Below are 13,827 nucleotides of genomic sequence, written 5' to 3'. Positions count from 1 at the left end.
TGTCTCTACCCTCCGGAATAACCTAAGACCAGGACAACCCAGTGACAACTCACTGCTGTCCTCTCCCCACAGTGCCCTGGGCTTGCTGTACTTCATCCGGCGAGGAAAGCAGTGTCTGGATTTCACTGTCACTGTCCATTTCTTTCACCTCCTGGGCTGCTGGTTCTACAGCTCCCGTTTCCCCTCGGCGCTGACCTGGTGGCTGGTCCAAGCCGTGTGCATTGCACTCATGGCTGTCATCGGGGAGTACCTGTGCATGCGGACGGAGCTCAAGGAGATACCCCTCAACTCAGCCCCTAAATCCAATGTCTAGAATCAGGCCCTTTGGACATCCTGCTGACACTTGGGCCCCTTAACACCTTGGGCTGCTCAGACCCTCCAGATGAGGTCCAGCCCAGATCTGAGAGGAACCCTGGAAATGTGAAGTCTCTGTTGGTGTGGGAGAGATAGTGAGGGCCTGTCAAAGAAGGCAGGTAGCAGTCAGCATGACAGCTGCAAGAATGGCCTCTGTCTGTTGAAGCCTTGGTATCTGAGAGGTCAGGAAGGGGGCCTCTTTGAGGGTAATAACAGAATTGGAACCATGCCACTCTTGAGCCACAATACCTGTCACCAGCCTGTTGTTTTAAGAGAGAAAAAAAATCAAGGATATCTGATTGGAGCAAACCACTTCTTTAGTCATCTGTCTTACCTCCCTGGGACAGCTGTTACCTTTGCAGTGTTGCCGAATCACAGCAGTTCTGTTGGAGAAACGCTCGGTTTCCGGATCCAGAGGCACAGAAAGAAATGTAGGTGTGAAGTATTAGGCCGCTGTCAGGGAGAGGATGGCAGATGGAGGCATCAAGCACAAGGAAAATGCACAACCTGTGCCCTGTTATATGCACATTCGTGTGCACCCAAGAACCTATGACTTTCTTCCAGTTCCTTCTACCAGGTCCCCATCCTGCTGCCAGCTCTCAACATAGCAGGCCATAGGACCCAGAGAAGAATCCCAGTGTTGCTCAAAGTCTAACCATCATAAAGACACTGTCTGTCTTCTAGGAATGACCAGGCACCCAGCTCCCACTGGACTCGCTCTTTTTCCTGCCTTATTTAGAATTCTTTGGCGGGAAGGGTATGATGGGTTCCCAAAGACAAGAAGCCCAACCTTCTGGCCTGGGCTGTGCTGATAATGCTGAGGGAGATAGGAATTTGCTGCTGAGATTTTTCTTTGGGGTGGAGTTTCCTCTGTGAGGGGCTTGCAGCTGTCTTTCCTGTGTATACAAATACAGTATTTTCCATGGTTCTGCCTGTACTTACTTTGTAATGCCACGGTTGAGATTGAGAAAGATCAGCGCAGCCGGGCAAGGGAACTTTAAAGAATTATTAGGCCACCTTCTCCCTTTCCTGGACCCCAGAGTCATTCCTCCATTTGGTTAAAATACTCAGTGCAGGGAACTCTTACATCCTATCTCCTTCACTTGCAGCGTCCCCTGCTATGCCTCAGGTGAACCACATAATTTTTGGGTTTCTGTTCCTACTTGCTAGTGATTTCTGAACACGTTCAATGGAGCGGCAAACAGTCTAGACCCACTTCCGCGTTGAAACCTTCACTGTTCCTCTTTGGTTTCTTCAGAGCTTTCCCAAGAGAGCTGTCAGTTTTCAGCTGTCAGTGTTACGGTAACACAAATGAGTTTTGCTATCTCCCTGAGAAGCCCATCGGACCTCCTGGCTCTCAGCCCTACAGAGTAGGGGATTGATGTTGACAGGATGAAGGTTTAGGAGTAAATGCCTGGGAAGACACTGGGAAGGTTCTAGGGTGAGGCACCTCAGTAACTCATGGTACCTTGGCCAAGTTGGAAGGAAGCAGTTTGTTAATGGGGCACAGTACCTGGCTGCAGGGTCTAGGAGGTAAGACCAGCTGGGATGACCTTCCCTGGGTTAATCAGTTTCCCTCTAGACAACACAAACTCTACAGGCATGTGACTAACTTTGAAAGAACACCCATCATGTGGCTGCTGTCACCCTTGACCAGCTGTGGTGGTGGTTACTCCATCTGTGGTTGGAGCACCTCTTTGGGATTCACTTCAAGGTCTTGTGCCTATTTTTCTGCATATCTTCTGTGATGACAAATCTCTGTCCCCTGAGTGTTAATTTGATTTTTAGAAATGGCCAAAAGTCACGTGATCCAAACTTTTTTTCAGTAATGTGGAGACTGAGCTGCGTGATAGTTGGGGATCAAAAATATGTGACCTTAATGCGATTTTTATGATTTCTAAAATAACAATAAAAGCAGTTTTTAGAGTTGAGTTCCAGAGAGGGCAGGACAATGGCAGTGACATGTTTGTCATTTTAATAATAAATAACATCTATTCGTGCTTAAGAGGTGTCCAGCAGTGTGGGCTGAGTGCTTTATGTCTCTTTTCAAAATCTTTACAAGAACCCTCTGAAGTAAGAAGTAATGTCATCTGTATCTTACAGATGAGGGAGCTGTAAAGAACTTACCCAAGGTGACTTTTTAGGAGCTGGCAGAGCCAGGATTTGGCCTCTAATAGTGATTTTAATAAGCTCATTTTGAAGAGGTCAGTGGTTAGGGATGTATAAGTTCTGACTGGTTAAACAGTCTGGTTAAATAGTCTATCACTTTATAATCATATCTTCTTATCCTGTCATATTTTTTTAAATACCAAGGATGAATAGTACCTTATAAACATTACTAGCTGTCTAAGAAAAGCTGATACGCAGTACAATAAATATAGCCAGAGGTTTCCTTCTTTTTTTTTTTTTTTTGAGGCAAGGTCTCACTGTCACCCAGGCTGCCCTGCACTGGTGTGATCTTGGCTCATTGTAGCCTCAACCTCCCAGGCTCAATGATCCTCCTGCCCTAACCCCCCAAGTAGCTGGGACTATAGGCACATGCCACCACACCCAGGTAATTTTTGTATTTTTATTTTTATTTTTATTTTTTTAGAGACAGGGCTTTGCCACTTTGCCCAGGCTGGTCTCAAACTCCTGGGCTCAAGAGATCCACCTGCTTCGGCCTCCCAAAGTGCTAGGATTTTACAGGTGTGAGCCACCAAGCCCAGCTGGCCTTTTTTTTTTTTTTTTTTTTTTTTGAGACAGAGTTTCACTCCAACTTCATTACCCAGGCTGGATGCAGTGGCTCAATCTCAGCTCACTGCAACCTCTGCTTCCTGGGTTCAAGTAATTCTCGTACTTCAGCCTCCCAAGTAGCTGGAATTACAGGTTGCACCATCATGCTTGGCTAATTTTTTGTATTTTTCATAGAGATGGGGTTTCATCATGTTGGCCAGGCTGGTCTCGAACTCTTGGCCTTTCAAGTGATCCACCCACCTCAGCCTCCCAAAGTGCTGGGATTACAGGCATGAGCCACTGTGCCCAGCGTGGGCCAGAGATTTTCAGGTGATCTTAGGAATGTGGGAAACCTATTTCCAAAGGATAAAGGAAGGTACCTAGATAAGAGAGTACTAGCCCACTACTGAGTTGGCATATCCCTTAACTCTCCAGGTGTCTGAAGTTGACCTCCCTTTTTCCCACCCACCACCTGAACTCGGGCCATTCAGAAAGAAAAGTAGAGACTCCTACATAGCTGATGCTCAGAATAGTTTATAACCCTTAAAGGAGGACAGGAAAGGAAAAAGGGATGTCTGGCTCAGAGGGTACTTCTAACCCCTCACTCTAGGCAGCCCTGTCCACATCAGTGCCAAATGAGAGCCAGGATGGCAGCCAGCAGACATCAGGGGGTACAATGGGAAGCTCCAGGACTCCCAACATCCTGGAGGGTACACAGCTCAAACAGGCTCCCCTGGACAGGAATCCCCTTGGACTCCTTCCTCAGTGACTCCCAGGTCAGAGCAGCTTCCTTCTGCCAGCCCCAGAAGGCAGTCAGTGCACGGAACACCTCCTTGTACCGGCAGCCCAGGGACCACGGAGTCACAGAAGCAGGGCCCTGGGGACCTAGGGCAGGAGGAGTAGGGATGGAATCAAGGTACAAGATAACTCCTCTGTGGAGAGATTAAAAACCACTGTCTTAAGGTTTTCTGTTGTAAAGTAATAAAGGGTGGTAGAAATAGCATTGAGGCAGGAGGGAGTAGAGGGAGCTGAGGGTTTTAATCCCTGCCCTGCCACTACCTGGGCAAGTCACAGTCATAGGAGTCCAATTCTGGAAGGCTTTAGAGAGCTGCAGTGGAGTGCAAAGTCCTGGAGTCCCATTACTGGCTGTGAGATCTTGGGTAAGCTATGTTATCTCCCTTACCTAGATTTCCTCATATGTAAAATGAGGGTAATAATGGTACTTATTTCCCTGGGTTTTGTTTTGTTTTGTTTTGTTTTCTGGTAGGTCAACACTTAATTCTTTAAAATGGAAAAAGTGTTCCCTCCCGGGTTTTATTGTGAAGATGCAATAAGATGTCACGTGTAAAGCACCTAGCCCAGCCCCTGGCACATAGGAAGTGATCCATAATTCTAGACAATTATTAGGCTACCACCCCCCTATCCATTTTACAGAACAGGAGACATTTTTCTTCTGAGCCTGTGTTTTCAAATGTTGGGGGATAGGCTTGCCAGTCCTCTAGGTACCACTACCAAGTATTGAGCTCCTGTCTGGCATGTACTGCAAAGTGATTTATGTGTATTCTTACTCAGTCCAATAAGGTAAGCACCGCTATTTCCCCCATTTTGCAGACAAAGAAACAGAGGATTGGGAGTAAACAACTTTTTCCACATTACAAAGTTGGTAAGAAGCTAGGCCTGTCTGCCTCATCCACTTTTCAGTTCCAGTTATGTTTATGTGTGATCCAGACAATTGTGAGACAGACAGTCTTAGGGATCTAGATGCCATATTTGCAAAAGGTTGTGAACGTAAACATATATTTGGCTTGTTAACAACCAGCTAGTTCCATAAAGGTGAGTAGTTAGGTAGCTGCTGATAAGTGAGAAATGGAGCCGGGACTGACTGGCCACAGGGCTTTATTATGATGGCCCTGGCGTGGCGTGGGAAAAGGCCAAACATTTGTTCAATGCCCCACAAACTGGCTTCTCCTACATCAAGCTTGATTCGCTTAAAATCCCCTGAAACAGACATTAGTATCACTATTTTATAAACATGAAATAGGTTCAGAGAGGTCATGTGACTTCTAAAAAGTCACTCAATATAAAATCAGACTCAAACACTTCAATTTTTTCCCAGTTAACTGTTAAGCAGCCATTTCTAGGGTGGCTTCCTCCCCAAATTGGTGTTACTGGGCCCAGAGGAGGAGCTTTAGGTTGAAATGGTTAAACAAAGGGAGGGTGGTAGTGGGGAGTCCCCGGTTGTGGAATTGTGGGAGGCAGGTGGCCAGAGGCCTAAGTGCCCGGGCAGGTGGGATGAGGTGGAAGGATGTACTGCTGGGATTCCCTCACTCCCAGGCCTGCCCCTTGCTGCCCTGGCTGTGCTGGGTCCCTGCCTTCGCACACAGCCCTCCCATATATTCGGTGGCGTTCCCAGTGGGCAACTGGGGCCCAACTCCAGCTCTCTGGAGCAAAGTGGATGTTGCCAGTCTCACTCAGGCCCAACCCAATCCAGCCTCCACTTGGGGCTTCCTGGGCAGGCCCCCACGAAGGCTAGTGCAAGGGGGCTCCCCAGAAAGGGTCAGATTTTTTAGATTTTTTAGTTGGGAGGGCGCTGTCTTGACTGCCCGCTGACAGCGCACTCAGGACAGAAGTTCACGCAAATGTTGATGGAATGGAAGAGTGAGGAGAGATTATTTTCGAAAGTTGATGGGATTGAAAATACCCAGCAAGGGAACCGCAATGGAGACTGTTCAAGAAATGGGCTGGAGTGCAAGCTGGGTGGGAAGACCGCTGGAAGTGGAGGTTACTGGGATGGAAGTTGCGCGGGAAGTAGCGGGGTGGTGGGGGCAGAGGTAGGCACCGACCTAGGGGAGCTCCAGGAAGATTGCGCTGGGAGCAGGAGCTCCGGAGCACGCAGCAGCCACTATGCGGTACTAAGCAGTCCCGGTGCTGTGGCTCCGCCCAGGCTGGTCCGCGCGGCTGCTGATGCCCAGTCTTGGTGCCCAGTAATAGTGGGGAGGAGTGTGTGAGTGGGCGGGGTGGGGGAGGGGAGTCCATCCAATCGTTCTCCCTCCCTCCCAAACTGGAGATCTATTTTCATCGCTGCCCTGACCCCCAACCCCGGAGAGCTCAGTGCCCCTCAATGGCTCCACTGCTCTCCCGAGGGCGCCCACTCCACGCAGCCTGCCTCTGGGGAATATGGAGGTCTTTGTCCGGAGAAAACTCGGGCTCCCTTGGCTTTGCTCTCCCCAACGGCATGGTTAGGGCCCTGTGACTCCTACCGACAGAGGGTGACCCCGGCCAGAGGGGGTCGACCAGGGCTTGGGGTTGACGTCTTCGGATTGAGGGTGGACCTGCCATGTCACGGTGGAGCAGTAGAGATGCAGTACCAGCTCCCCCGCCTGATCCGGTGCCTTCTATGATCTGTGACCAAGGCAGGACACATTCGGAGGCCCAGCTGACATCCACTTTTTGACACCAGCCACAGTGCAATCAGTTTTTGACAAGCAATTTTTGACAATCAGGTCGCAATGCACGCGCATGACCCACAGAGTGCTGGGGCTATTCTGCCTGTCTCCTGACTTCTGAGCAGGCTCTCATTTCGCCGTTTCCCTTTCTTGGGAAAATGGAATGGGGAGCAACCAGGAGCCCTTGGCTCCTGCCACTTTCTAGCTAAGTGAGCCTGGACAAGTTACTTTCTGCCTCCGCGCCGCGGTTTCCTCTTGCAAGCTCGCGGGGCGATTGTGAGGCACCTTGCATCCAGAAAGCACACGAGCACCCTGACTTCATAGAGTGCGCCACTCAGGAGACCAGCTCGCGGAGGTGGGGGAGGGGTGCTGCTCGCTGGCTTCTTTGGTTCTAGACTGACCTTAGGGGCCTCGGGGTGGGGGTGGGGGAAGCCTGAAGTCGCGACACAGGCTCCCTCTGCCGAAGGCCTCTCCTTCATCCTTCCCAGCCCCAGACAAACAGGCAGAGTAAGCAGTATTCGTCTTAGGTGCCATATGGAAGATCTTATTTGTAGACTCGTGAATTTCGCCACCCATCCCTCCCCTTCAGCTGATTGCGCGATCTCCACCCTCTGCTCGCACCTCTGGCTCCCGTCCAGGTCACATCAACCTGCCAGCAGAAACTTCGGTGTTAGGCGCTAAGACTGTCCCCAGGGGGCGCTGGTCGTTTGGGGAGCGGGCGCGGGGACAAGGGTGCTGTGGTGTCTGTCTGTGGTAGGTTGGAAATGGCTTTGCTAAAAAGGAAAATCCTCCCTGTAAGCCAGACCCGGTGGGCACTCACCCCCTTCCTTTCATGGGACTTTCATTCTCCCACGAAAGGGCTGCGGTATTTTCCTCTCTTTTTGCTAAGGAACTTTCTGCTCAGAGTAAATCTCTTTTTTTCCTTTCTTTTTTTAAAGACAGGGTCTTGCTCTCTTGCCCAGGCTGGAGTGCAGTGGCGAAGTCACAGCTCACTGCAGCCTCGACTCCTGGGCTTAAGCGATCCTCCGACCTCAGCCTCCTGAGTAGCTGACACTACAAGCGCAAGCCACCACATCTGGCTAATTTTTAAATTTTTTGTAGAGACAGTGTCTCATTATGTTGCCCAGGATGGTCTTGAACTCCTGGTCTCAAGCAGTCTTCCTGCCTCGACCTCCCAAGGTGCTGGGATTACAGGCATGAGCCACCATGCCTAGCCTGTTCAGAGTAAATCTTATTTGAGGCATGAATAAATCAAACATAAATGGAGAGTTGAATTGATCTAAGAGGGAATGGGATGCAGCAAAGCCCTGCTTGACCATCTCCCCCCTCCCACATTTGGAAATCCTTAAACCCACTTATGTAGGCCTCTGACTGTGAGATTCAGAGCCACAGCAGTTTCCACCTCTGCTAAGGCCATCAGGCAGTGAGATGGCTCACTTCAGTGCCCCTCCTTCCACACATCTCCTAGCTGTATCCTGAGAGGCCTCAACCTAGTCACTAGCCTGCTGTATGATGTTGGTCTAAGGCTTCCCCCTCTCTGGACATGAAGGCGGAGCCTCCCAGCACTGCCAGCCACACACCACTCAAGACTCCAGATCCTGAGCCCTGACTCTGGGGCCCAGCTCTGGGCCTGGCTTGGGGCTTGCATCTCACCTAGCCTGGCTGTGTTGTTGTCACACCCACCTTGTATGGATGCCACATAGGCATTTCAAGTGATGCGGAGCAGAAGCGGGTGCAGCGGCGCTTGACCCAACGCAGGGCAGAGGATCTGCACATCACCCTGGGCGCCGGGAGGTGGATTCGTGTGGGCAGCCCCTCAAACCAGATCCACTGGTAGGCTGCATCCAGCTGCTTCATGTGCCCCATGGGAGTTCTACTGTGGTAGTGCTTAATGAAGGTGACTCGGGGGCCATCGGTGAGTGGTTGCCTTCCCTGATCTCCAGGGTTCAAGCTATCATCCCTTGATGTCCTTGGAACCTCAGGCTCTATATGCTTTTCTTTCTGTGGCATTGCCGCCGATGACGTTTTCACCTTGTTCCTCATCCCTGACTGCACCTGGGGCTTCCACTCCTTGTACTCTTTTTTCTTAGGGTCCCCTGTGGACTCTAATTTCTTGGACTTGAGTTCCTTCTCAGAGCACCCGATCTCCTGGAACTCTTCATTATTTTGTTTTGCTTTATTGCAGGCACTGTTTTCCCTGGCAGGGAGAGGAAAGGCAGTCAGCACAGCAGGACCGAGGCCCTGGTTCCCGAGACAGTTGCTATGTAGCCAACTCAGGGAAGCCTGTTAAGAAAGCTAGAGGGGCCTGCAAAGAAACTTCTCTACTGCCCAGAGGCCTTGTGCTGGTGTGAGGGGGTGTGATGAGCACTGGCAGAGGGATGTGAGAGATTGGGAAGGTGAGAGCCATGACTAGTAGTTAAGGCCCCTAAGAATGGATATTGTCTACATCATCTGCCACTAGATTAGGGTTCTGTCCTCTGGACTTCAGCTGGGAGGGTGAACAGTCCAGCAGTTTTTCTAAATTGTGCTCCAAGAAACCTTAGGGTTCTGAGGAGGTGTCTCAATGTCACCTCCCCTGACCCACTGGGGGCAGGATGACTCCCCCCAGCTCATAACAACACAAGTGGGGCTTGGAAATAGATATTTGAACAGATGTTTCACTGCTTTAATAAAGTTGGAAAACTGTTCAAGACCAGCCTGGGCAACATGGTGAGACTCTGTCTCCATACAAAAAAATGTTTTTTAAGTTGGAAAATGATGGAGCTAGATGATCCTGATCCTTCTAGCTCTATGTTTCCTGAGTGCCTGCAACTAGAGGCCAAATCAGAAAGAGGAGCCCAGAAAGGTGGCCTTGACAGAAATATTAAATGCTGAGACTTTCCCAAAGGGTGTCTGTAACAGACTGGGCCCCCTGCAAACCACCAGTGGCAACACCATCCTAGCCAAGGGCGTGGAGAGAGATGAGGCCTTGGGCTGCAGATAATGGCAATACTGTGATGATAATAATGGCTCCTGCTGATTGAGTCCTCGCTCTATGCCAGACTCGGGACGCTTACAACTTGGGATCCTTACTATTTCTGTAAAGTAGAAGACAGTGAAGCAGAGTGGCTTACAGAGCACAGTTGTTGGATTCAGACAAACGGGCTCAGATTCTGCTTCTACCTCTTACCACCTGTGTGATTTGGGCAAGATTTTTTTTTTTTTTTGAGACAGAGTCTCGCTTTGTCACCCAGGCTGGAGTGCAGTGGCGCAATCTCGGCTCACTGCAAGCTCCGCCCCCTGGGTTCATGCCATTCTCCTGCCTCAGCCTCTCCGAGTAGCTGGGACTACAGGCGCCCGCCACCACGCCCGGCTAATTTTTTTTTGTATTTTTAGTAGAGACGGGGTTTCACCATGGTCTCGATCTCCTGACCTCATGATCCGCCCACCTCGGCCTCCCAAAGTGCTGGGATTACAAGCGTGAGCCACCATGCCCGGCCGGGCAAGATATTTAACCTCTCAGAGCCTTAGCTTCCTTATCTGTAAAACTAGGATAATTCTGTCTACCTAACAGGATTGTTGTGAAGAATAAACTAAATGGGAAAATTCTTAAGTGCTTAACACTGTAGGATGGCACTTAGCAGGCACCAATCAATGTTAGCTTTCTTAATACTCTCATGTGACTTATGAGGAAACGGTTCGAACTTGTCTCGGAGGCATGGTAAAAAAATAAATAAATAAAAATAAATTAATAGAGAAACCGAGCCTCAGCAAGATGAATCTTCAGATTTCAGGGGTCAGTCTGCAGGTGACTCTCTGGGTTATATTGACTTGCAGGGGAGGAGGAGGAATGACCTGTCTGTCTCAGTGCCCCAGGGTGAAGTGAGCGCCACAACTGGGTGATTACAACCATTGTTATGGCCACAGCTCTGATATCAGACAGGAATGGCTTCAAATCCTAGTTCTGCCACTTATCAGTTGAGTTAACTGAATGAGACAAGTCACTTCACCTCTTCAGCCTCAGCTCTCCAGCAATAAAATAGAGTTAATAAATACCTGTCTCACAGAGGCTTTGTGAAAATTAGACTTGTTCTCTAAATTCCTTAGCACAATGCCTGTTCCCCAGAAAGACAGCATTTGGGTCCATTATGGGGGCCAGGCCCCAGCTTACCCAGAGGAGATGCGGAGAATCTTTGGAACACTGAGCAGTGAATGCCAACACCTTTTGGCCAGCTTATGCAGTTCTTGGATCCGGCGGTTCGAGCTCTTGAGTAGCTTCAAGAGCGACAAGTTTTTTAACACCTGCCAGGGTCAAGAAACCAGGTAAATAGAAGCTTCAGCTTTCCTGGACAGCCTCCCTCTCCCCTGCCTGCCTCTGGCTCCGCTCAGCCAAGGGCCGGCCTGCTGGCTCGCCTGGGCCACTCAGCCTGGCAACCAGGGGCAGCACTACATGAATATATGAGCTTCCCCAAGCTGGGGCCAAAACAGGGCGTCTCACCATTCTCAGACGGTTTCGCTCAATTACTTTGCTCACAGGCTGCTCTGTCTCGTCCCGCAGTTTCTCGTCTTGCATCTGAGGGACAGAGGATAAGAGAGAGACATAAACCCAGAGGAATCAGCCAGGTGTGGTGCCTCATGTCTGTAATCCCAGCACTTTGGGAGGCCGAGGTGGGTGGCTCATTTGAAGTCAGGAGTTTGAGATGCCTGGCCAACATGGTGAAACCCTGACTCTACCAAAAAAAAAAAAAAAAAACAAAAATTAGCCAGGTGTGGTGGCACACGCCTGTAGTCCCAGCTACTCAAGAGGATGAGGCAGGAGAATCACTTGAACCCGGGAGGTGAAAGCTGCAGTCAGCTGAGATCTGGCCACTGCACTCCAGCCTGGGCGACAGAGTGAGGCACTGGAGGAATCCTCCTGAACTCCTCCATGTGCCTCTCCATTTAGCTGAGCATGGTTTGACCAATCCTAGGCTGGGAGTTTTGTCATCTTGGTCTGGGGACAGAACTGGGAGACCATTTTAACTCTCCTGACCTCCCTTCACCCTTCACCTTTCCCTTTTCTCCCATGCTGGAAAGCCCCTGTCCTTGGCATGGTGGATTCTTTGTTAAGGTCCCCTCTAGGGACTCACCCCCAGGGTCTAGTCCCAAGTCTGACCTTGGAAACCCTGCTATTCTTTGGCCTCTTCTTTGCTGATGGACTCATGCTGGGGCAGTGAGACCTCAGAGACGAATGGAGCAACACCAGTGCCAGGCACCCACCCTGTTCCTCTCAGTTCAGCCAGCACTCAGGCTGGGCATCAGATGGTGGTGCTGACTGTGTACCACCTGCAGCTGTGACATCACTGAAATGTGACAGTAGCAGGGCTGGGTCTCCAAGGAGTGTATGTGGCAGAGGTGAGGGGTAGAGGGTGAGAAAGAAATATAGACAATAGGTGACAGACAGCTGTGTGCATTGTCACAACCTCCCTGTGAGGTAAGAGGATTATCCCCTCTTTTTAAATGAGGAAGCCAAGGTTCAAAGAGGTTGAATAATCTACTCAAGGCCACACTAGATCTAGCCCAGCTAGATCATAGTGGGCTGGAAACCTAACCAAGGTCTGATAGTCAACCCATGAAACCAGGGATTCCCAAACCAAGCTCATCCATTCAGTCATGTTGCCTGTTTTGACTGGGCGCCTGCTACATGCCAGGTGCTTTTTCTTTTCTTTCTCTTCTTTTTTTTTTTTCTTTGTTTTTTGAGACAGAGTCTCACTCTATTGCCAGGCTGGAGTGCAGTGGTGAGATCTTGGCTTCCTGCAACCTCCGCCTCCTGGGTTCAAGCGATTCTCCTGCCTCAGTCTCCCAAGTAGCTGAGACTACAGGCACCCGCCACCATGTCCAGCTAATTTTTGTATTTTTAGTAGAGATGGGGTTTCACCATGTTCGCAAGGATGGTCTCAATCTCTTGACTTCATGATCCGCCCACCTCCACCTCCCATAGTGCTGGGATTACAGGCGTGAGCCACCACGCCTGGCCTTGCCAGGTGCTTTTTCTAAGTGCTAGAATAACAGAAAATTCTTGCCCTCAAGCTTACATTCTAGTGGAGGGGAAACAGTGTGTGTGCTTGTAAATATTTAATAATTGGCTCTCTGAAGCAAAATGTATATGTGTTTGTATTATAAATTTTACTGATAGAAATCAACAAATAATAAAATCCTATAATACTCTTTATTGTAACTTCTATTAGTGAGCTGCTTCTTACAGTATGCTTTTCTTGGATTTTGCCTAACCCTTCTATTTATAGCCAACCTATGGTTGTAATGGATAAACAAGTATAATACCAACATTAATGTTGGTATTTTCATTTACACTAAACAGTAAGAAGAAGGTGAAAAAGCGAAACAACAGAGATATTGAAATTTAACTCATTTATCAATGATTTCATTGACCTATTTGCTGAATTAGACCATAGTTTTTGAATACTGGAGGTATATTTCTCAGATTCTTTTTGTTATTTACAATCGAATAGCTATGGACAGGACACTTGCTTATGTTTTCTCTTTTTTTGTTGTTTTTGGGGGGTCTTTTTTCAGATCTATATATGATTTATATATGATATATTTCTACTCTACAGATATACAGATATAAAGAATCCTAAGAACATAGATAATAGTAAAAGGTAGTAAAAAATTGAAAGTGACAAGTTTAAGCATTTTTCACCCTATGCTTTTAATATCACTTATTTAATTGGAAGTTGCTATCAATTACATTTTAATGATGGCCATGCCTAACAACCAGCCTGCAGAATTCCTAGAAGTGTAACAGTAGACTTTTGTGAGCCCTTATGAGTCAGCTCCAGCATGCCAATGCTACGTCAGACGGAAATAAGTGCCTGGAGAACAGCATCCAGGGTAAAAGGAACAGGGAGGGCAGAGGTAGAGGGTTTGGTATATTAAAAAGGTGGTCTAGGAAAGATTCATCAACAGGATGAGATTTGAGCAGACACCTGAGAGAGAGAGGGAAGAGGAGAATGAATGGTGGTAGGAGAAGATGAGGCAGAGAGGGAGTCGTGGTGGGTTAGGCAGATCACAACAGGCTGTAAAGGGCGCTGGTTACCCTGAATCCCTGGTGCCCAGCTGGTTGCATCAGAGTAGTATGAAGAGCTTGTGAAAAACATTTTTGTGGGCACTACCCCATTCAGCAGGCCAGACAGATAACCAATCAAATGTGGGACCCACTCCACACCATTCCACTTCTAGTGGGGAGAGATGTACATGCAGAGGGGGTGGGTGCTTAGCTCTGAATAGAGGGATGAGGGGCCAACCCTAGGCTGTGGGACAGCTTCTCACATAT

At 49.0% G+C, this 13,827-nt stretch overlaps 3 protein-coding genes across 5 annotated transcripts in view; 2 read left to right on the top strand and 1 right to left on the bottom strand.

Annotated features, from left to right (window-relative positions):
• Positions 1-13,827, top strand: part of SYS1 (SYS1 golgi trafficking protein) — a 28,026-nt gene that overhangs the window by 3,329 nt on the left and 10,870 nt on the right. Inside the window, exon 4 of one of the 2 annotated variants that reach the window (XM_032142756.2) lies at positions 73-3,048. The exons of the other annotated variant lie outside the window; for it this stretch is intronic. Within the exon in view, the coding sequence (XP_031998647.1) occupies positions 73-313 (241 nt within the window). The 3' untranslated portion in view covers positions 314-3,048. Of the gene's footprint in view, positions 1-72; positions 3,049-13,827 lie in introns of those variants that run through there. 2 annotated transcript variants of the gene reach the window in all.
• On the bottom strand, positions 7,033-11,829 carry TP53TG5 (TP53 target 5). The gene is made up of 5 exons (XM_032142757.2): positions 11,650-11,829; positions 10,993-11,067; positions 10,666-10,796; positions 8,199-8,712; positions 7,033-7,164 (listed from the first exon to the last, which is right to left on the bottom strand). Exons 1-5 carry the CDS (start codon positions 11,695-11,697, stop codon positions 7,060-7,062), a joined length of 873 nt encoding a protein of 290 aa, XP_031998648.2. The 5' UTR covers positions 11,698-11,829; the 3' UTR covers positions 7,033-7,059.
• The window catches only part of DBNDD2 (dysbindin domain containing 2), a 37,627-nt gene continuing 32,693 nt past the window's right edge, over positions 8,894-13,827 (top strand). Inside the window, exon 1 of one of the 2 annotated variants that reach the window (XM_058432892.1) lies at positions 8,894-8,911. The gene's annotated coding sequence lies outside the window, so the exon portion shown is untranslated. Of the gene's footprint in view, positions 8,912-10,799; positions 10,818-13,827 lie in introns of those variants that run through there. The other variant, XM_058432891.1, reaches the window with a different exon arrangement.

The sequence above is a fragment of the Hylobates moloch genome, unplaced genomic scaffold (assembly GCF_009828535.3).
Source record: "Hylobates moloch isolate HMO894 unplaced genomic scaffold, HMol_V3 SCAFFOLD_21, whole genome shotgun sequence".
NCBI classification, from domain to species: domain Eukaryota; kingdom Metazoa; phylum Chordata; class Mammalia; order Primates; family Hylobatidae; genus Hylobates; species Hylobates moloch.
Note: the sequence above shows the minus strand (reverse complement) of the source record. Positions and strands in the feature narration are given on the sequence as shown.

Coding starts and splice junctions, on each gene's coding strand:
- TP53TG5 (XM_032142757.2), bottom strand. CDS start 11,697: ATGAGTCCATCAGCAAAGAAGAGGCCAAAGAATAGCAGGGTTTCCAAG. Junction 10,797..10,992: donor AGCGAAACCGTCTGAGAATG/GTGAGACGCCCT, acceptor TGACCCTGGCAG/GTGTTAAAAAACTTGTCGCT. Junction 8,713..10,665: donor ATTCTCCGCATCTCCTCTGG/GTAAGCTGGGGC, acceptor TCTCCCTGCCAG/GGAAAACAGTGCCTGCAATA.